Source organism: Osmerus mordax, chromosome 27 (genome assembly GCF_038355195.1).
Source record: "Osmerus mordax isolate fOsmMor3 chromosome 27, fOsmMor3.pri, whole genome shotgun sequence".
NCBI lineage: Eukaryota > Metazoa > Chordata > Actinopteri > Osmeriformes > Osmeridae > Osmerus > Osmerus mordax.
In genome coordinates, this window is record NC_090076.1 from 8796867 (window position 1) to 8819102 (window position 22236).

General features: G+C 45.1%; 5 protein-coding genes and 1 non-coding gene across 8 annotated transcripts; 3 read left to right on the forward strand and 3 right to left on the reverse strand.

Moving 5' to 3' along the window:
* Positions 1–528: 528 nt before the first annotated feature.
* LOC136936793 (histone-binding protein N1/N2-like) lies at positions 529–5714 on the reverse strand. Of its 2 annotated transcripts, XM_067230425.1 has the most exons (15): positions 5531–5713; positions 4913–4951; positions 4674–4784; positions 4468–4548; positions 4164–4282; positions 3132–4010; positions 2872–2936; positions 2713–2789; positions 2540–2613; positions 2179–2367; positions 1891–2063; positions 1676–1750; positions 1501–1575; positions 1034–1156; positions 529–728 (listed from the first exon to the last, which is right to left on the reverse strand). In XM_067230425.1, the coding sequence occupies exons 1-15, from the start codon at positions 5563–5565 to the stop codon at positions 690–692; spliced, it is 2154 nt and encodes a 717-aa protein (XP_067086526.1). In that variant the 5' UTR covers positions 5566–5713; the 3' UTR covers positions 529–689. The 2 variants fall into 2 exon arrangements, with proteins under 2 accessions (XP_067086526.1, XP_067086527.1); XM_067230426.1 differs by lacking the exon at positions 1034–1156 and having other exon boundaries at positions 5531–5714.
* Positions 5715–5818: 104 nt separating this feature from the next.
* On the forward strand, positions 5819–5891 carry trnar-acg (transfer RNA arginine (anticodon ACG)). Its single transcript has one exon. It is a non-coding gene; the product is annotated as a tRNA-Arg (tRNA).
* Positions 5892–6081: 190 nt separating this feature from the next.
* On the reverse strand, positions 6082–9547 carry akr1a1b (aldo-keto reductase family 1, member A1b (aldehyde reductase)). The gene is made up of 9 exons (XM_067230370.1): positions 9423–9547; positions 8659–8756; positions 8394–8513; positions 8061–8212; positions 7437–7632; positions 7056–7255; positions 6698–6770; positions 6480–6566; positions 6082–6389 (listed from the first exon to the last, which is right to left on the reverse strand). The coding sequence occupies exons 2-9, from the start codon at positions 8737–8739 to the stop codon at positions 6324–6326; spliced, it is 975 nt and encodes a 324-aa protein (XP_067086471.1). The 5' UTR covers positions 8740–8756; positions 9423–9547; the 3' UTR covers positions 6082–6323.
* Positions 9548–9989: 442 nt separating this feature from the next.
* Positions 9990–14536, reverse strand: LOC136936733 (4-trimethylaminobutyraldehyde dehydrogenase A). 2 transcript variants are annotated; one of them, XM_067230362.1, is made up of 12 exons: positions 14422–14536; positions 13990–14144; positions 13697–13842; positions 12944–13073; positions 12661–12795; positions 11826–12022; positions 11585–11725; positions 11037–11225; positions 10867–10954; positions 10586–10727; positions 10358–10470; positions 9990–10271 (listed from the first exon to the last, which is right to left on the reverse strand). In XM_067230362.1, the coding sequence occupies exons 2-12, from the start codon at positions 14129–14131 to the stop codon at positions 10177–10179; spliced, it is 1518 nt and encodes a 505-aa protein (XP_067086463.1). In that variant the 5' UTR covers positions 14132–14144; positions 14422–14536; the 3' UTR covers positions 9990–10176. The 2 variants fall into 2 exon arrangements, with proteins under 2 accessions (XP_067086463.1, XP_067086464.1); XM_067230363.1 differs by having other exon boundaries at positions 14417–14468.
* Positions 14537–15777: 1241 nt separating this feature from the next.
* Positions 15778–16764, forward strand: LOC136936617 (trace amine-associated receptor 13c-like). The gene has a single exon (XM_067230224.1). The coding sequence runs from the start codon at positions 15778–15780 to the stop codon at positions 16762–16764; it is 987 nt and encodes a 328-aa protein (XP_067086325.1).
* A 3532-nt stretch (positions 16765–20296) lies between these two features.
* Positions 20297–21283, forward strand: LOC136936618 (trace amine-associated receptor 13c-like). Its single transcript, XM_067230225.1, has one exon. It carries the CDS (start codon positions 20297–20299, stop codon positions 21281–21283), a length of 987 nt encoding a protein of 328 aa, XP_067086326.1.
* Positions 21284–22236: the final 953 nt, after the last annotated feature.

A 22236-nucleotide genomic window follows, 5' to 3' on the forward strand; every position in this document is an offset into this window, starting at 1 on the left:
TCTGTGTTTGTGCTGGTGACCAACTGTCATGGAGAGCAGGCGCTGATTCACCATGGCAACACAAAGGTGAAATACTTATTTTCTCAAAACCCAAGCCTGAAGTGAAGGGATTCGAGAAAAGTTGAGGAAAACCCAGAGGAATGACAGGATCCTTTTCTCCTAGGACACAGACGTCTCCCAGCTACCAGTGGACCAGTTAGCCGCCTACAGCCCTCAGCCCACTCCTCCCTCTCAGGTCCCCTCCACACCCCTACCTGATGAAACCCTCACCAGCCAACTGGCAACTCAGTACATACAGGTGAGTCCTTCAAAACACGTAATACATTAGTCAGCATGGTTACAAATATTGTTTCTCTTCCCACCCCTCTCCACAGCTGGTGTATCAAAGTCTAGGACAGCAGTCCGACCTCAGGGCCAAGCTTCAGCTGATGGGGTCATCAACTTAACCAACACCGATATTCTGCCGTTAATCAGAACCATGAAAATCCCAAGACGAGAGTAAATGTCAATTCTCAGAAGTTGTTAAAGTTTGCAAATAATCTTTATTGATTTTTAATTTTTTTACTACAAGTATACAAAAACAGCACACACGTCATGAAAATGGTTCTTATTTACAAAAACAAAGTGTTCAATGGGAAGGGGGGGGGGGTGTCGACATGCTCAGCTGGCTGGAAGATCAGGAAGTGACATCACGCCGAAGACTCGACAGAGGCAGATGATTTTGCAGGCTGAAAAATAAAAACAAGTCTGCATTACATACCAAACAGTAAACAGAAACTAGTTTAAATTAAATTCTTCCAAAGTCCAGCACAAACTCATCCCAGTCCATGGATCAACTAGCCCATTCTAGACTTGGTTGTGCCCCATCCGAGGCACTTCCCCTCCTCATGCAAGATCTACACAACCTAAATAACTGTAGGAGTCAAGTAAACACTTCAGGTGAGGCGGGGGGGGGGGGGGGGGGGCTCCGATCCAGGACAGCCCTACGGCTCCCTCTGCGCCCTACAGAGTGCAAGTGAGTCCTATCACTCGCCTCCTGTGCCTCTTTCCCTGGGACCCCCTTGCCGGCGGAGTCTCCGCTGCCATTAACTGTGGTTTCCTGTTTGGCCTTTTTAGCATCAGTGTCCTTTTTTGGGCTGTCCTCTTCTGGTTTCCTCTGTTCAGGAACACAAAGGGAGGTGGGGGGGGAAGTTGTCTTAGCGCGTCACATCACCCCTGAACTACTGCATCTACTCTACACAGACACCGCAGCACAAGCACCAATCACAAGACTACACAACCGCTACAGACCACAAAGGCTTACTGCAGTTTGAATAAACACGCATTAAAACATGCACAATGCCCAATACACATGATTGGTAGGCAGAGACTGGAAAGTTTCCTTTCACCAGAAGCAAGCGACTCATGCAGCTAAAGTGGGAGGGGTAGGGAACTACACGACAGAGAGAGGGAGGCGTAAGAGCAGTGAGGAGGTGCCTGCGGCGAGGGGGCTGGGCTCACCTTTTTCCTGACCAGGTGGGAGATGTCGGACACGGAGGTGGAGGACGATGCGCTCTCAGCTGGCCTGGTGGCAATCTGCGACACGAGTTCAGAAATCAAAAACATAAAAATGCTGCAGTTTGAAAAATAATTAAAATAAAATTCTAATCAGTGTCAAATGAAATAGCAAGGTTACCTGGCTAGGTGCGAACGCTGAAGAGGACGGACCTCCATTTTCACCTGGGAATGCTGATGAAGTAGAGGCTCCACCCTGAGAGAAGAGCTCTGTTTAGGAAAAGCTAAACACCCCCCCCCTAAACAAAAAATGGGGTCTGCTATTCTCAAGTGGACTCTTCTAAACTGTTTTTCTTGAATCTCTGGATAGTTCCACAGTGGCCTCCTGCTCCTCACCAGGGTCTGCTGGATGGCCTGGGAGGCGGAGCTGGACGTCCTCTGGCTCTCCTTGGCATCCTCCACCTTCTCGGCGATGTCCGGAAGCAGCTGTTTGAGCTCGTCCAGCTCGCTCCTCTCCTCCTTGGCGCCGTCCTCCCCGGCCGCCTTGTCGATCGCCTCCTGTAGCATGACTAGATGGAGCATCGGGAAGGGTTGGCCAGATGTTTGAAATGCTGGGAAACGCAGCAACAAGCCAGTGGATCAGGAAGACCTCATCCCTCAGTGGCACGCTGGTTCAGGTCTTACCCAGGCGGCCCTCGATGACCTTGATGGAGCTGCTGTAGTGCTGGATGGCCTGGTTGTAGTGGCCCGTGTAGCAGAGGGTCATGCCCAGCTGGTAGTGGGTCTCGGCCAGCAGGCGGTTGTGGGGAGGGAGGTGCTTTAGCTGGAGGGTCAAGCAGTCCTGGAAGTCCTCCAGGGCCTGGGGGTAGTTACCTGCAGACGGCAGGAAAGTGGAGAGAACGTCAAATCACCAAATGGAAAACAATTGCAGAAGCCTCAAATCTGCCTTCATCTAAGGTAGGTTATGAGCACACACACCTCCGGCTCTTCCCCCCCCCCCCCCAACACCAAAGCAGACCTTCCTTTCTGTTGATCGGCAACTCACCGGATTCTGCACTAACTTCGCCCAGCTTCAGATAAGCCTGTGCAGCCATAAGCTGATCCTCTTCGCCTTCCTTTCTGTTGGGATCAAAACCAAGGCAGTCATTCACTTCTGACAACATCCAGTAGGAGTTTCCTGAGGATGGCACCAACAAACGATACAATGGGGACATTTACCTTTTAAAGATGACCTTGGCAACTTCCAACATCTCCCAAGCCAACTGCAAGTTCCCCACCTCTTCCTCCTCAGCACCCTAAAGAGAGCAGCATTTAACTGATGCACACGTCAACATATCACATAAAGTTAACATATGGAAGAGAAGGAGGGAAGCTTACCTTGTCTTCAGCATTACCCTCATCATCTTCATCATCCTCTTCCTCCTCATCGTCGCCACCTTCCCCTAAGGGAGAAGCATAGCACAAACACGTTCATGTCAAGACAAAACAGGAATTTACGTGCGGTTGATCTACACCGGTGCGCAGTTAAACATTGGTCCCAAGTGAGGTTTTTAGCACGGCAACAGAAGTGACACCAGGTTGACTCCTCCAGTCCCATACCCCACACCAAGAAGTGCTCGAAACAAGTCTACTGCTACCCTCATCCATCTCCTCCTGGTGCTCAGGGTCAAGGCCTCCCCCATTCTCCCTCTGCTGAGGAGCAGCATCCACACCAGGCTCCTCAGCTCCCTCTCCAGGAGAGGGGAGGTGCTTCTCCACCCCGTTCACAGGAGTGTCTGCCTTCTTCACAGGACTCTTCTCTAAGCCAATCACGGGAGTGTCTACCTTCACAGGACTCTTCTCTAAGCCAATCATGGGAGAGTCGGACTTCTTCAGAACCCCCTGTTCAGGAGACGGACTTGTCTCCGCCCTGCTCGCAGGAGGATCAGACTTCACAGCTCCCTTTCCAGGACTCTTCTCCACCCCCATCATGTGAGAGTCAGGCTTCGACGCCCCCTCTGCGAGAGACGGACTCTTTACTTCCTTGTTCACAGGAGAAGACTTCTTCTCTGAAGCAATCACAGGAGAGTCAGACTTCTTCTCTGAAGCAATCACAGGAGAGTCAGACTTCACAGCTCCAGGACTCTTCTCCAAGGCGACCATGGCAGAATCAGACTTCTCTGAGCCAATCACAGGAGAGTCAGACTTCAAAGGCTTCGCTCCAGTAGAGGATGGACTCTTCTCCGCCTTGTTCACAGCAGAATCAGACTGCACAGCTCCAGTACTCTTCTCCAAGGCAACCATGGCAAAATCAGACTTCACAGGTCCTTCTCCAGAAGAGGAGGGAGTCTTCACCTCGTCAACAGGAGTTTCAGAAGGCTCAAGCTCATTTTGGGCCGTGGATTCAGCAGCCCCCTCTTCCTCAGTCTCCATTTCATCCTCCCCTTTTACAGCCTCAATCTTGGCTTCGGTGCCACAAGCATCTTTTGCTGCCATGGCATCATAAACCTGCATTCGAAGCTCGTCTCTGGTTTGCTCTGCACCAGAGAGACGAATTAAAAAAATTTAATTGAATCACTCAGGGTGAAAACAAGGCCTCACTTACCAAACCCATGTTAAAAGTAGTCTACCGCCTTAGGCGCTGAGAAAGTGGGAAGCGTTAAATCAAGATGGTGGTCCTACATACTGACCGTCAAGGTTGTCTGCGCTCTCGAACTTGGGGTTGTCCTGGTTTTCCTGCTTCTCCGCCTCCTCCGAAGACTCTTCTGGAACTCCCTCCAGAGCGTTGCCCAGAACAGTGTTCTCCATTCTGCAACACACACCCTTAGAATTAGCCGACCGTATGGCTCTTTCCTCGGCACTGGCTTGTGGAGAGTCACCCCCCCCACTTCTCCCTCGTTCAGTGTATGCGCACGTTCCTAGACCTTAACGTGCTGTAAACTAAAAGGTGAGCGCAAAAGCTTGAAGATACTAATCGTGTAGGCTTCACCTTACCTGGCAAGCTCAAGGAGGGACTTTCCACAAAGGAAGAACACTTCTCCACACTCGTCAGCTGTGTCTCCATACCTCTCAGCCCTGACAGGTTAACAAAACGTCAAAGAGTTCAAGCAACTGAACAAATCGCTAAACCATTATATAAAGACTTCAGTAAAAAATACGTTTTACCGCCTTCTACAATCAAACAAGTTGTTTATACTCACAGCATGCCACAAGCCTCCTGGAAAACGTTTACAGCGGATACCACGTCTCCCATCACCAAGTGCCGCTTCCCTGTGCCAATCAACTTTTTTGCTTCCTCCATGACGTCAGAGCTGTGTAGAACAATTTAGAGTAAAAACGGATTCATGGATATGCACGAATTTGCAAGAGAATAGTACAAGAGAACGCATTGGATACACGAGACGAAGAACAGTCATCAAAACGAGGATACCCAACTTGCCTGTGCACAGCAGTTGATGAACAGGGCTTTTCTTCCATCCTGCAAATACAAAAACAAATGTTTTCATCCTGTTTGCAGGGAAAACAACGCCATCTTCCAGTAGCCGTTGTAACTGGATGTCAGCTTTACATTGCATTAAGTTAGCCGAAAGTCGATTATCATACGCCATCAACGTCATTAATATAACACCTACAAGTAAGCAAGCAAGCAAGCAAGTCTAGTAAGCACTTGACCTATCAGCATTGGCGGTAGATTGACGCTGTCCGGTTATACACCTGCATCTCGCCGAGAAGATTGGACAATTTAGGCATCTTAATTACTAGCAAGATGCGTCTGCTCTGTGGGTAGCTGACTGTATAGCCTCTGCTACAACAACACTTATCAGTTGTGAATGAGTTGACTAGGAGTACAATGCATCCGTGTTGGCTACATAGCTACTTGCTAGCATAAAACTGTTAGCAATAAACGCGCAGGTGATAAGTAGCTAGCACACCTTTAAGGTAATGGCCTCGATCACCAGTCATTTGCATCGACGATAGCTAGCTAGCACAATGTTGCTATAACTAAGCTAGCCTAGGATAGTATTCTGATTCAAGTCACACAAAGAAAATGGCTCACCTTCCTGCGCTCGAGGCTGCTGTTTCTTCTGGCATGCTAACAAGAACGAGTTAAACGGGGAAAAGGTAGCTTGTTTGATTGAATTAACTAGCTACTTAAATAGCGTTTAACAGTTAATTAGCAGCGTTGAGTGCCAGCTTGTTGTTCTTGACCCTTTGTTGGCGCGTTTAAATACAGAACCAGAACACTCCTCCTCACTTCCGCTGAACTTTCAACTTTTGCGAAAACGCGGGAGAATGAATAGGCTCAGTTGAACGAATCACTCCCGTGATTCTTTATAGCGTCATCGGGCCAGTGGCGCAATGGATAACGCGTCTGACTACGGATCAGAAGATTCTAGGTTCGACTCCTGGCTGGCTCGGTTATCGTTTTCATAATTTTCTGGTACACAGTTTTGACCGAGTTGGAAGAAAAATAGTTACATTTTCTGTTTTCTTTGGCAGTATATTATATTGTGTAGCACGTATTTTACCTTCACCTCTGATAGTTCATTTAGCTTCACAAAAACCTGTGTTCTCAGACATGTTTTATAATAAAACCAGACAATGAGGCATATATGAAAACTTTTATTAAGGATGAGTATGTGATGTCTCAATCATGCTCTCGTTTACTAATCTATGACTAATCATCTGACACGTCACCTATGAACATTCCCATTTCCAAAGACTTTCAGTCCTGTCAGATCAATGTTCAGGATCCATGAAAAAGATGAAGTCTTTAGAAAATTCGACCATCTTGGAGCGTGTTGAGGGAGCGTTTCCCAAGGCACAGGCGGGAATGGCAGTGTGAGATGTCAATAGGGGTCGTTAAATGGGTAGTGTGGATGTCCTGCATCCCTGGGAACAGGCTTCCCATCAACCTAAAGGAACAGCAAAAGCAACTGTCAACATGTCTCGTTTGACTTATTAAAAGTTTCACAACCAGTACAGGGAAGTTGGAGAACACTTACCGTGATAGTGGGAACAATGTAACGCCAGCCTTTGTTCAGTTCCACTATACTTTTCATCTCCTCTGCCTCGAGGGAGAAGTCAAACACCTGATAATAAACGGTAAACAAGCATCGATATGGAATCACCTTGTCAAACATGCTGTTCAGTCGAACAAACCGTGTCATTAAGTATGTCGCGAGTAATGTCGTTCTGAAAGGCGCTTGTCGACAACACCCACCGTGATATTCTCTTTGATACGGGATTCTGTTACACTTTTAGGGATTGTTCCCACTCCTCGCTGGGCTTGCCACCTAAAAATGAACGAAACCAAAGTTATAAGATTATCCTGTGAGGGCATCTTGTGAAAAGTCTTCACGGCAGTATTATTTTACATGTACATTTTAGTCATTTAGCAGACGCTCTTATCCAGAGCGACTTACAGTAAGTACAGGGACATTATCCCTGAGGCAAGTAGGGTGAAGTGCCTTGCCCAAGGACACAACATCAGTTGGCATGACCGGGAATCGAACTGGCAACCTTCGTATTACTAGCCCGATTCCCTCACCGCTCAGCCACCTGACTCTCTCTATTTTCACCTTAGAATGATTTGCGCAGGGGACTTGTTGTATTTCTTGGCCAGAGCAGCAATGATTGGCTCATCTAACAGGACAGGTTCATCCGGATGCTTCCATGTTCGATCTGGAGAGCCCAGAGGGCTGTAAGCCGTCATCACGAGGCCTCGGTCTCGGCAATGTGCTAGCAAGTCCACCTGAGCCAGGTATGGATGGCCCTCCACCTGAAGAGGTGTACCGGAACAAACAAACACACACACACACACACACACACACAAAGACTGTGGTCATTTCAGGTAGACAGGAAGTTTAGAAAAGCGTGGGATTGCAGAGAAGAAGATGTCAGGGAGAAGATAATTGAGAGGGGTCAACACGGGTCGACGAGGATGCAAGTTCAGTCTTTACCTGCAGCACGGTGGGTTTGATGCTGGCAATCGAGAGAACATCGTCGATTTGTCGGCTGTTGAAGTTTGAGAGACCAATGGCTCTGACTAGACCCTTTTCGACCAGCTTCTCCATGGCAACCCACGTCAGTTTGTAGTCAATTTCGTCATACAGCATGCTTCCATCCTCCTTCTTAGGGAACGGTACATCACCTCGTCTAAGGGAAGGGAAGGATGGGGTCAGATGGCTGAGCGGTTAGGGAAGCGGGCTATTAATCAGAAGGTTGCTGGTTCGATTCCTGGCCATGCAAAAAAATGACGTTGTGTCCTTGGGCAAGCCACTTCACCCTACTTGCCTTGGGGGAATGTCCCTGTACTTACTGTAAGTTGCTCTGGATAAAAGCGTCTGCTAAATAACTAAATGTAAGGAAGGATGCTGATATAATATGAATTTACGCTGAAACTGAACGGTGATGCCCAGGAAGGTTATGTTGTTTTATACATCTGACATGATGTGAATTGTTAATTTGAGTGTTACTTGGTATAACCCACATTCTGAAAATAATACTATTGATTGCATGTGAAGACATAGTATGATTGCACGGCTGGGAGGAGCTCTTCTCCTTCGGGCGGTGCAGGTGCTTACTGGAAAGCGTGGGGCCAGTGGATGAGGTAGAGATCCAGGTATTCCAGCCTCAGGTCTTTCAGGGTCTTTAGCAGAGAGGGCTCCACATCTTCAGGGTGATGCTGTGTGTTCCATAGCTTGGAGGTGATGAACACATCCTCTCTCCTAAGCCCCTGTTGTACCAGTAGATCAAGATCAAAAGATGAGCAATAGGCACACAAGGAAAGAAGACGTTTTGTGCTCATTTGGTCATTTGCACAGGAAATACCCGAATAGAAAAGCTAAATGACTGTCAATAGCCTTGATTTTAATTGGCGAAAGAAACTTTAAAAAGCCATGCATTGGTTGGCTTACTTTGTCAGGCCCAAGTGTCTCCTGTAGAGCCTCTCCGATTTCAACCTCGTTGCCGTAGATGGCAGCACAGTCAATATGACGATACCCAGACTGCAAGGCCCAAATCACTGCCTGTTTCACCTGTAAATTACCCCCAAATCATAACCATGGATGAAATAACAACAACCAGTGTACTAGCCTACAACAGAAACCATTGTTACATCCTATTTACGTGACAACAAATGGAATTCACTTATGTTGATGAAAAAAGTTGGGAGTAGCCTACCTTTCCAGGCTCACTCTTCCACGTTCCTAGGCCAAGGAGGGGCATTTTTCGTCCGGTGTTGAGAACTGCAAAGTCATTCATGTTTCTGAGAGGTACACCTGTATTGGAGAAGATTCAAATAAACGTTAGAAAGGGGTAGAGACTAGACGGGACAGAGTGTAGATTTGTCTCCTACACCTTAAAAAATTCTGGGTCTGCACAGCCTGTCAGCTGACTTCCCGTCACCAGACCAGTCGTCGACTCACAACAACGTTGGCCACCCATGTATAATATATAACAATCCAAATAGTTACAATAAATAAATTACACGTTATTTTGCAATACATGCTATACGATTGAGTGCCCGAGCGTCCGCAAAACAAATTGATCAGTCTGTCCTGATGGCAAACAGCAATTGTAGCTCAAATCCTTTTTATACTTTCAGTACAAGGTTTCACTATATGCTAGATAGCCAACCTGAGTTTTGGTCTGTGTGCTAACGTGCATAGATATACAATTGAAGTGGTGTCACTTTCTAAACCAGACTTGGCTAAGATGTGGCTATTTCTGGCACTGCAAGTTTATACCATACTCTACTTTATAAAAAATGTTTTTAGTAATGCTAATGTCAACTCAACCGTCTAAAGGTAGCCAACATAACAGCTATATGCGATTTATAATTATCACCCGAGGTTTGATACAATGCATGGTCCACTGATTTTATCACGGCAATCACCCATCAACACAAAGAATAGCTTATTCGGTGTATATATAAAGCCACTTACTTTAAACAATTGACAAAAACAGATTTTCTTCGACCTGGCCTCCGGGAACGGCAGAAACACACAGATTTATAATTCCCAGTTCAGATTTTCGAATAATACTTCATTTTGATGATATTTCCGTTTCCGGGATGTGCGCGTGGGCGGATCAACATTCGTAGGTCACTGCCGTCCGACCTACATTCATAACATCGTCATTCAACATCTTGTCTGCAGTAAGAGAATGTATATCGAAGTGTCAACTTAAACGGAGCTTCCAGCAAGTTTACTTTTAGTTCGTCTGCCAAGTGTCTCCACAGCTCTACTTGGGGATACCAGCCAAAGGAACTGTGCAGAACTGCATTACTAATCACTGGGTCGTATCACTAGGTTTACAAGAATGTTACTAATCATTTGATAAGAATGCTCAGTTTGTTTTATTTGTATTGCTGTAGACAAACATACATGATGCGATTGACATAGCAAACATTCTCCTTTGACACTGAAATTCGACTTTGAAGTTATCAACGCTAGTACTTTTGTTAGACAATGTGGGAATTGGTAAAGAAATATGCAGTTAGTGTTGGAGCATTATGGCACTTGAGAGATGAGTTTATTGAAGAAAGGAGAATAGGAGGAGGAGAATTCATCAAATCGTCAAAACAGTTACGGGTGTCTAAAAGAGGCAATCCACATCTCCCATCTCCACAACTACAGTCTTCAGCTGGGAGAATAGGAGGAGGAGAATTCATCAAATCGTCAAAACAGTTACGGGTGTCTAAAAGAGGCAATCCACATCTCCCATCTCCACAACTACAGTCTTCAGCTGGGAGTAATACTCCACGGTCACCGTGCCATTCTCTCTGCCAAAGCCTGGAGAAAAACAGAATGCATGTCAAAGAGATACTACTTAGTCCCCTCGAAAACAACGACAACACAATGTGTAGACGACAGCTCACCTGACATCTTATACCCTCCAAAAGGGAGCTCCACAGAACTGATGTTGTAGTTGTTGATGAAGCATGTCCCAGCCTGAAGGTTCTCTGCAACCCTGTGTGCTCGGGATATATCCCTGCAAAAAAGGACAGTCGACCAAGACTTTTTAGCTAGTAGTTAGACAGCAACCAACACGCAAAGAGAACACAGAACAGCATTTGGGGCACTCATTTCGACTACAGGGGCAGCACCTGGTGAAGACTCCAGAGGCCAGACCGAAGGTTGTGTCGTTAGCTCTCTTCAGAACTTCCTCCTCTGTGTCAAAGGGAAGCACGGACATCACAGGGCCGAAGATCTCCTCCTTCACACAAGTCATGTCGTCTCTGCAGTTATCTGTGTTGGGACAACAGAAAACAACCTTACTTGCGAGTAGGCCTGACATTGAATGTATTTTAATATTTATTTAAATGGAAATCAAACATATAAGAGGAGGATGCCCAGGTGGATAAACCCGACGGGCGAGGAGACTCACCAAGGACACAAGGTGACATGAAATAGCCGCCTTTCAGTTTGGAGTCACTGGGAACAAATGGTTCGCCCCCGCAAAGTACTTTAGCTCCCTGAAACAACCGAAACCCAAATCGGTCAACACACTGATTATGACGAAGGGCAAAAAAAACGAATCTGAAGTTATTGGCGTACCTCTTTCTTCGCTTGACTGACGAATCCCAGCACCCTCTCAATGTGTGGCTTGCTGATCAGCGCCCCCATCCGGGTAGCCTTCAACAGAGGGTCGCCCACAGGGATGGCCTTAGTCCTTTTGACGACCTCCTCAAGGAATTCAGGCATGATTTCCCTCTGCACGTACACTCTTGTCCCATTACAGCATACCTGCACAGGTGACAACGTGTTGTTAGAAAACAGATGATGGCCTTGACTCAATGCACCGAACCAAGGTCACAGAGCATTAATATACATTATTCTCTTGACTCCATAACATTTACATTTAGTCATTTAGCAGACGCTCTTATCCAGAGCGACTTACAGTAAGTACAGGGACATTCCCCCCGAGGCAAGTAGGGTGAAGTGCCTTGCCCAAGGACACAACGTCATTTTGCACAGCCGGGGAATCGAACTACAACCTTCAGATTACTAGCCCGACACCCTCACCGCTCAGCCACCTGACCTCCCTGTAACAGGTGAATGCACAGAGTAGTCAAGAATGCTTGTAACTGCAGTGAATGTCTCACCTCTCCCTGAGACAGGAAGTTGGCCATGAGTGCCCCTTTCACAGCATTGTCAAGCTCACAGTCCTTGAAGATGATGAGAGGAGATTTTCCACCCAGCTCCAGAGTCACAGGCTTCACCCCCTTTGCAGACATTTCCATAATCTGAGTAGGCAGAAGTCATATTACTGACATAGTATTATGCATTACGTGAATCTTCCATGTTCATTTTCACAGTTAGTGATCAGCTCTACCTGACCCATACCTTTTTCCCTGTAGGGACACTGCCAGTAAAGGACACTTTAGCCACCATGGGGTGGTGGCAGAGCAGAGTCCCAGTCTCTGCTCCCCCCTGCACCACATTGAACAGCCCTTCTGGGACTCCAGCCTCCTTGTAGATCTCAGCCAGGATAACAGCCGTCACTGGGGTCATTGGAGAGGGCTTGAACACCATGGAATTTCCTAGTAGCAATGAGAGAGACGGATGTACACACACACACACACACACCGACTTTAATGTCTTTAAACACATTGCAATTTGCACTACAATACACAATTTGTATGTTTTGTACCATTTGTATTTTTTGTAATATTTGTATTTTTATATTGTAAATTATGGCAACTTTATATGTTATTGTATATTTTATTTGAATTCTAAGTATTGCTAGTCTATGTACCTTTAGTATAGTTGGATCTCATATAAAATGTTAAGATTCCTACATGTTTAATGTATGCACCTTCCTGCCAAAGCAAATTCCTTGTCTGTGCAAACTTTCATGGCAATTAAAACCCTTTCTGATTCACACAAAATAAATCACCATGATTTATGGGGCAGAAGACATCTTGTATTCAATGTGGGGAGTCAGGTGGCTGAGCGGTGAGGGAATCGGGCTAGTAATCCGAAGGTTGCCAATTCGATTCCCGGTCATGCCAACTGACGTTGTGTCCTTGGGCAAGGCACTTCACCCTGCTTGCCTCGGGGGAATGTCCCTGTACTTACTGTAAGTCGCTCTGGATAAGAGCGTCTGCTAAATGACTAAATGTAAATGTGTGACAAGATCGTCCCACCGGAGAGTCACGAGGGTCCGTTAACTACTCACCACAAGCCAGGGCAGGGGCAGACTTCCAGGCAGCGATCTGGAAGGGGTAGTTCCAGGCACCGATGCCCACACAGACACCAAGAGCCTCCCGCCTTGTGTAGGCAAAAGCTCCCCCTGGAAGCTGGATGTGCTGGCCTGAAGAGAACGACAAAAAAAGCTATTAATTATCTTGCAAGTATGGCAGGATCGTTTCATATTATACTGGTGGTGACACACTTCAAACACGTCAATCAGTTTAAAAAATGGTTAACATCTTTACTTTGCCCTGTTTTTGAGACCCCACCTGCAAGTGTGCCTGCTATGCCGGCATAGTACTCGATGCACTGCCAGGCAACATCAATGTCCACTTCCGCCTCAGTGATTGACTTGCCATTGTTGATCACTTCCAACTTGGCGATGCTGTCTCTTCTCTCCTGTTAACAGCAATAATAAACCATTGCGCTGTGCGGTGCAAAGATAGGTGTTGTGAAACACAACAACAGGCCTTTAATATATATATAAAAATAAATTTACATTTAGTCATTTAGCAGACGCTCTTATCCAGAGCGACTTACAGCAAGTACAGGGACATTCCCCCGAGGCAAGTAGGGTGAAGTGCCTTGCCCAAGGACACAACGTCATTTTGCACAGCCGGGAATCAAACCAGCAACCTTCGGATTACTAGCTCAATTCCCTAACCGCTCAGCAACCTGACTGATTTTTGACCCACAAAAATAACCCAGAAAGGAGTAATAAATGTGTTATAAAGATAGGATAATCTCTTCAAAGCATGACTCTGCGGAGAGTCTGATCTGTTAATGAATAACTTGGATTGCACAGTTGCACAACAGTGTTGCTCAAGAGTGTGGTAAAAAGGTTCTGCAAAAGCCATCGACAGTTCCTGGAGTACACCATCTTGTAAATTAAGGTCAAAGGAAAGTTCAGGAGAAGTGTTTGTATCATAAGGCATCAAATTAAATTAATTTAAAAAATCAGTATCTATTCTGTATTGTATCTGAATTATTTCCTAAAACAAGTATTGTGCTTCAGGGCTCACCCTGATGATGCGAGCGGCCTCAAGCATGACGCGGGCCCTCTCCATGCCTGCCATCTTGCTCCATTTCAGGTACGCTCCATGGGCACTCTGTATGGCCTGGTCCACCTCCTCTGACCCACAGGGCACCATGTCGCACAGGACACGCCCTGCACAGGGGGTAACAATAATGAGGGTCGCATCTTAGCATTCTGTCTCAGTGATTATTATTAGTATCTCACATAAATTAAAAATAACTTTACTGAACCGCTTGAGCTTTCGGGTTAGACTTGGAAAAATATATAAAACCTACAAACCAGTTGCAGGTTCGTAGACCGGCTCCGCGTTTTTACAATCCCGGGGTTGCACCCTGTTCCCACCCCAGTAACAGAGGGGTTCGGTCACAACAACGGTTCCTGTTGAGGCACTGGGCATCGTCTGGAGAAGAGGTTGCGCCATGTCTGGTACTTAACTGCGTTTTGAAAAGAAAAATCGAATCAACAATGTGTCGGTAGAAAAGTAGAAAAGCCCCAGTCTATCATGAACAAGCTAACTATACTGTCTTGTGTTAGTTAAGGGTCCAACCAAGCTAGCTAGCAAGCCAATCAATGTCGTCTTAAGGCAGCAAATGAAGTATTTTGATAATTAAGCTACGCAATATAAGCTACGCCACATAAACTGCTGGACGGGCAATGCATGCATGAAAAAGCAAGATTCATATAGAGCATGCAGTAAATTACATACTTTACCGTTAATTTGGCCTGTTGCGCTGTTGAGGTCCGTGCTTCTCTGCAGTTTCGATCCTCTGAGTTTTGTAGCAGAGCTTGAGTTTTGTCGACAAACGGAAGTATTCCATTGCTAACCACTGTCCCTTCACATACACTTCCTCCCAACGCCCTTTTCCCTACGCTTAGTATTATTTTTAAAAACGTGAGCGGGCTATTTTGTAATTAAATGTTTACATTTGCGGAACGATCCCTGGGTTTATAGTCAGGCCTTAAATTTTACTCTCGTAGTTGCTGACGTAAAGCAAGGGCACGACTTTCTGAAATGGAATACGACCCATTTTCGACCTTCGCGTTGTAGTCTACGTCCCTCGAATAGTTTAACCCAATTATTTGTCTACTCTTATGCAATTTTGATTACATAATTTAGGAAGAAAGTCGAAGTTATTAAGGGTTAGGGCTAGACACGCCTTATAATACGCCGATGCAATAGTGTGCAAATATATAAATACAGTGAAAAGAATATCTACTCACTTTGATGGCACTTTGTTGACTAGTTGGCCAAGACTATCAATCGTTCTGGATAGCGTCTGCTAAATGACAATGTAAAGACTGCATGCATATGTGGCATTTGCATGCCTTGTGTAGTGTCCTGCAGACTAGTCAAATCATATAAAAAAAGAGGAAATGCAGCAATAACCTGAGAATAATGCAGATCTGCAGAATGCAATAGTGCACTAATCTTTGTGTACCAGCATGTTCTGACACTCAGCTGCCTGCTTTGGCCAGTGAAAAGGCCTAGTCCATTTGTTTTACAATGGTTGACAATGTAAGGTCCAGTGCTCAACCTCTTTAATTACATCATTTATTTGTCTGTGTGTGTGTGTTTGTGTGTGTGTGTGTTTGTGTGGGTGTGCGTGTGCGTGTGTACACGTGAGTGTTTGTATTTGTGATTGTGTGAATGCGTTGCTAATAGAGTGTTATTGTGTTTTTATTCACACCTTCATATCAACACCTTTGATTGGCGAGGTGCCTGTGAGAGTTAGACCATCATGGTCACAAACACATCATTAGGAAGCTAGATGGAGGTGATAACTGGGTCCTCTGGTACCAGTGATAGACTAGCCCATTAGCAAGATATTACTTGTTTGTTTGGTGATCGATGATGTGACAGTTACCATAGTGCTTCTGGGGTATTATTCATACTGTGTGTGTTTGTGTGTGTGTTTGGGAGGAAGGGGAGGGGGGTCTGATTCTGAAAGATAAATATAGCGGTGGTGTGCCGTGTTAGACCTGGGAGAACTACCCTTGCTTTGCACCACCCTCCGAAACCTTCATGCTATCTATGTCTGTCTTTGCCTCCCTCACTCTTCTACCTCCATGGAGATGGAGCACCTATCAGAAGAGGAGTACATAGCCTGCTACCCACAGGTCAACGAGTCTTGCAGGAGGCAGTACCGCTCCCGATCTGAGTCTGTGTTCATTTACACCCTGTTCTCCTCTGTGTCTCTGCTGACGGTGCTGCTCAACCTGCTGGTCCTCATCTCCATCTCCCACTTCAGGCAGCTCCACACCCCCACCAACGCCCTCGTCTTCTCCCTGGCTCTGGCCGACCTTCTGGTGGGACTGCTGGTCATGCCTGTGGAGGCCATCCGCACTGTGGAGTCCTGCTGGTACCTGGGCAGCGTGGTGTGTGCTCTGAATTTTTACTCTGCCTACATACTCATCTCCGCCTCCCTGGGAAACCTGGTGCTCATATCTGTAGACCGCTACATCGCTGTGTGTAAACCTCTCTTGTATCCCTCCCAGGTTACAATGACGAGAACCTTAGTGTGTAGCACCATCAACTGGGCTTGCTCTATTCTCTATAACACTTGGTTAACTTTCCAGCACTTGAGTAACCCGGATGCCAACAACAGGTGTTTTGGGGAATGCGTAATTATCGTGAGTTACATTAATGGGATGGTTGACATTGTGGTTACATTTATTACACCATGCAGTTTCATAATTATTCTCTACTTGAAAATATTCACGGTGGCAATTTCTCAGGCTCAAAGTCTACAAGCCAGAGTGGGATGTTCAAAATCTTCTGGTGAAAAGACTTGGAGGTCTGAGAGAAAAGCAGCAAGAACTCTAGGCATAGTTGTTGTGTTTTTTCTGTTGTGTTTCACACCATATTTCTGCTGGTCTTTCTCTCTAGATTTTTCCTCCTTGTATTTCCTTACTTGGATCCTTCAGTTTAATTCATTTCTCAATCCTCTGATCTATGCTTTCTTTTATCCATGGTTCAAAAGAGCAATTAAACATATCTTTACTCTGAAGATACTGCAGACATCATCTTCTGAATTCAAAGTTATGCCAGATTGATTGTAAGAGAGGGCATGTTTCAAAACATGTTTTTTTGTTCTCAATTAGAAGATTGTTAGAGTTGTCTTTAATATATTTCATTCTGATTCAAACTGACATTTTGAATGGACTACTGTGCATCACTGATCAGAGCATGACAAGTTCACGGTACAGGCTGAATGTCACTGGGCGATCACCCATTGACACTTTCCTGATGTATGTTTAGCCTGTGTCCTGCAACTCTCTTTCACCAATCGTCTCTGGAGGAGGGGATCCCTCACTGAATTGCTCCTCCCAAGGTTTCTTCAATTTTTTCTCCTCAAATTAGTTTTTCCTTGTCTTCCTTGAGGGTTGATGTTGGTTGAGGGGCAGTTCTATGGGCGTATGTGAAGCCCACTGTGACATTGCTTGTAAAAAGTAAAACGGGAGTAAAACGCTACTTAGGAATGATTTGCTGGACCTGATGCTAGTTTCCTCGAGGATCACAATGAATCTTATTGAGAGACTTGTTGCTGTTGTTGGTTAGTTGTAACTGATTTAAAATTCTTGTACTCGCTGTGAAATATTTTACTGTTGATTGCTTTTCTACAGGTACACTCTTGCACTTTTTGAGGTTCATGTTGTTTAATTGTAACTTGTTTAACTACATGCTCTTATGGTTCTTCCCTTTGGCACTTATTTGGTTTTTCACAATGTAGGCTTCATTTTTTGGCTGCTCGCAATGTTTGGGGCTATCTCGTTGTTATGATCAGTGACCTATGCTCTTTTGTAAAGCTCTCTCTTGGAAGTCGCTTTGGATAAAAGCGTCTGCTAAATGAATAAATGTAAATGTAAAAATGGCTATACATGTCAGGGTGTGAGGAGGGGTAGGACCCAAATGCACGAGAGATGCGAGGCATGGTCGAAACAAGGATTTTAATTCTCAAAAACGGGGAACAGATAGGGCACTCACAGGGACAGGTATTGTAAGGACAAGACAAAGACTGGACACAAAACAGAAACCTAAATACACAGAACCAAACGACACACAGGTGGACACAATAATGCTAACGAGAACAGGTGAAGACAATGACAGGGAAACACTAGGGCAGGACAAAAAACTGAAACCGGGGGGGCGGGCACGGCTGTAGCCGTGACAATACATTTGATTTGATGTGAAAGGGAGGAAAGCTGCAGACTGCTGTAATACTGATGCTGCTTCTTAAAGACTTACATGAGTTAAAGACTGGTAGTAGTAGTAGTAGTCATCTTTATTGTCATTCGCTTTCACTTTACAGTAAAAAAAAGAACGAAATTTCGTTTTCAATAGACTCAGGATAGTGCATTGATGTGCTTACATAAATAAGTGCGTATATACAGTACACTATCTATAAAACCTATAGATCGCTAGTTAGTTAGTCCACATATTTAAATTTTAGGTATATGTTTATTGTACGCACCTTCCTGCCAAAGCAAATTCCTTGTCTGTGCAAACTTTCATGGCGAATAAATCCCTTTCTGATTCTGATTCTGATTCTATGTCTAAAATATATATTACATATATTACAGCCAGTTTATATATAGTAAGCTATGTATAAAAATATTATTTAAAATATTTGTATAAGAATAATAAATAATAAATAATTACAAGGTTCAGTGAGCAGACCTGTAAAGGTGTTGGAGGGTGGATGGGGGAATTGTTATTTTAGGTTCAGCAGTTGTATGGCTTGTGGGATAAAGCTATTGCAGAACCTGGTTGTTCTGCATCCAAAGCTGCTGAAGAAAGTGTTTGTCCGTCTCTTCATAAACGAAATGACTAAGTTCAGTTGAGTTCTGGATTTTAATAAGTATTTATCAATCTGCAGATTGGGAGAGAAAACCAGTCTTCTGACCAAAAATGACAACACAACACCAAGCTTAGGTCTCAACCAGGTCTCTCTCCGCTCCGAAAGCCGAAGGACCATCTTTAATAGGGCACAAGAATGTAAACATAGATTGTGACAGTCAGGCAGGAATGACGTTACAACAGTCTCAGAGAAAGAGATTCACTGCTCCCCACACATGACAACTCTCAGACTAGAGTTCATTGGTGGAGCTCTCCTTGTAATCATGACAAGGAACGTTTAGCCAGTACTTTCTCCTGACCCCGAACATCTATTAACCTGACACATAGACACAATATACTCTTATTAATAGCAAGCTTACATGATAAACGTACTAACTAGTATCCAATGACTAGTTCTATTGATTAGTGATTAATGTAAGCACACAGGAAATCCCAATTTCTTCCACACTGCGGAACCTCTTGACAGAGCTCAACAGTGAGAACAGTCCATGGTGCGGGTGGTAGGTGTCCGTATTGATGTTGTGAGCCCTGGTCAGACAGCGCCTCTTTGCTATTTCCTGTATGGGAGGAAGTGAGGACACAATGGTTTTCTCCGCTGTCCTCACCACCCTCTGTAGGGACTTCCAGTCAGAGGCACAGCAAGCTCCAAACCAAACAGAGATGCAGTTGGTTAATATGCTCTCTATGGTGCCTCGGTAGAAGATGGTGAGAATTGGAGTGGGGAGGAGTGCTCTCTTCATCCGTCGCAGAAAGTGCATGCGCTGCTGGGCTCTCTTTACAAGAGCACTGATGTGATGGGACCAGGTCAGAGTCTATACACCGTATAAAACCACAGCCAGCCAACAACGCCCAAACTCTGCCCGACAACAATTCAAGGCCATCTCAATGTTGGAGAGGAGAGAGGCCTTATAATACGCTAATGTAATAGTGTGCGAATATCTAAATACAGTGAAAAGAATATCTACTCACTTTGATGGCACTTTGTTGACTAGTTGGCCAAGACTGCATGCATATGTTGCCTTTGCATGCCTTGTGTAGTGTCCTGCTGACTAGTCAAATCATATAAAAGAGAGGAAATGCAGCAATAAACTGAGAATAATGCAGATCTGCAGAATGCAATAGTGCACTACTCTTTGTGTACCAGCATGTTCTGACACTCAGCTGCCTGCTTTGGCCAGCGAAAAGGCCTAGTCCATTGTCTTACAATGGTTGACAATGTAAGGTCCGGTGCTCAACCTCTTTAATTACATCATTTATTTGTCTGTGTGTGTGTGTGCGTGTGTACACCTGAGTGTTTGTATTTATGAGTGTGTGAATGCGTTGCTAATAGAGTGTTATTGTGTTTTTATTCACACCTTCATATCAACACCTTTGATTGGCGAGGTGCCTGTGAGAGTTAGACCATCATGGTCACAAACACATCATTAGGAAGCTAGATGGAGGTGATAACTGGGTCCTCTGGTACCAGTGATAGACTAGCCCATTAGCAAGATATTACTTGTTTGTTTGGTGATCGATGATGTGACAGTTACCATAGTGCTTCTGGGGTATTATTCATACTGTGTGTGTTTGTGTTTGGGAGGAAGGGGAGGGGGGTCTGATTCTGAAAGATAAATATAGCGGTGGTGTGCCGTGTTAGACCTGGGAGAACTACCCTTGCTTTGCACCACCCTCCGAAACCTTCATGCTATCTATGTCTGTCTTTGCCTCCCTCACTCTTCTACCTCCATGGAGATGGAGCACCTATCAGAAGAGGAGTACATAGCCTGCTACCCACAGGTCAACAAGTCTTGCAGGAGGCAGTACCGCTCCCGATCTGAGTCTGTGTTCATTTACACCCTGTTCTCCTCTGTGTCTCTGCTGACGGTGCTGCTCAACCTGCTGGTCCTCATCTCCATCTCCCACTTCAGGCAGCTCCACACCCCCACCAACGCCCTCGTCTTCTCCCTGGCTCTGGCCGACCTTCTGGTGGGACTGCTGGTCATGCCTGTGGAGGCCATCCGCACCGTGGAGTCCTGCTGGTACCTGGGCAGCGTGGTGTGTGCTCTGAATCCTTACTCTGCCTACGTACTCATCTCCGCCTCCCTGGGAATCCTGGTGCTCATATCTGTAGACCGCTACATCGCTGTGTGTAAACCTCTCTTGTATCCTTCCCAGGTCACCATGAGGAGAACCTTAGTGTGTAGCACCATCAACTGGGCTTGCTCTATTCTCTATAACACTTGGCAACTTTTCCAGCACTTAATTAACCCGGATGCCAACAACAGGTGTTTTGGGGAGTGCATGGTTATCGTGAGTTACATGAATGGGATGGTTGACATTGTGGTTACATTTATTGCACCATGCTGTGTCATAATAATTCTCTACTTGAAAATATTTGTGGTGGCAATTTCTCAGGCACGAAGTCTACAAGCCAGAGTGGGATGTTCAACATCTTCTGGTGAAAAGACTTGGAGGTCTGAGAGAAAAGCAGCAAGAACTCTAGGCATAGTTGTTGTGTTTTTTCTGTTGTGTTTCACACCATATTTCTGCTGGTCTTTCTCTCTAGATATTTCCTCCTTGTATTTCCTTACTTGGATCCTTCAGTTTAATTCATGTCTCAATCCTCTGATCTATGCTTTCTTTTATCCATGGTTCAAAAGAGCAATTAAACATATCTTTACTCTGAAGATACTGCAGACATCATCTTCTGAATTCAAAGTTATGCCAGATTGATTGTAAGAGAGGGCATGTTTCAAAACATGTTTTTTTGTTCTCAATTAGAAGATTGTTAGAGTTGTCTTTAATATATTTCATTCTGATTCAAACTGACATTTTGAATGGACTACTGTGCATCACTGATCAGAGCATGACAAGTTCACGGTACAGGCTGAATGTCACTGGGCGATCACCCATTGACACTTTCCTGATGTATGTTTAGCCTGTGTCCTGCAACTCTCTTTCACCAATCGTCTCTGGAGGAGGGGATCCCTCACTGAATTGCTCCTCCCAAGGTTTCTTCAATTTTTTCTCCTCAAATTAGTTTTTCCTTGTCTTCCTTGAGGGTTGATGTTGGTTGAGGGGGCAGGAAGCCCACTGTGACATTGCTTGTAAAAAGTAAAACGGGAGTAAAACGCTACTTAGGAATGATTTGCTGGACCTGATGCTAGTTTCCTCGAGGATCACAATGAATCTTATTGAGAGACTTGTTGCTGTTGTTGGTTAGTTGTAACTGATTTAAAATTCTTGTACTCGCTGTGAAATATTTTACTGTTGATTGCTTTTCTACAGGTACACTCTTGCACTTTTTGAGGTTCATGTTGTTTAATTGTAACTTGTTTAACTACATGCTCTTATGGTTCTTCCCTTTGGCACTTATTTGGTTTTTCACAATGTAGGCTTCATTTTTTGGCTGCTCGCAATGTTTGGGGCTATCTCGTTGTTATGATCAGTGACCTATGCTCTTTTGTAAAGCTCTCTCTTGGAAGTCGCTTTGGATAAAAGCGTCTGCTAAATGAATAAATGTAAATGTAAAAATGGCTATACATGTCAGGGTGTGAGGAGGGGTAGGACCCAAATGCACGAGAGATGCGAGGCATGGTCGAAACAAGGATTTTAATTCTCAAAAACGGGGAACAGATAGGGCACTCACAGGGACAGGTATTGTAAGGACAAGACAAAGACTGGAC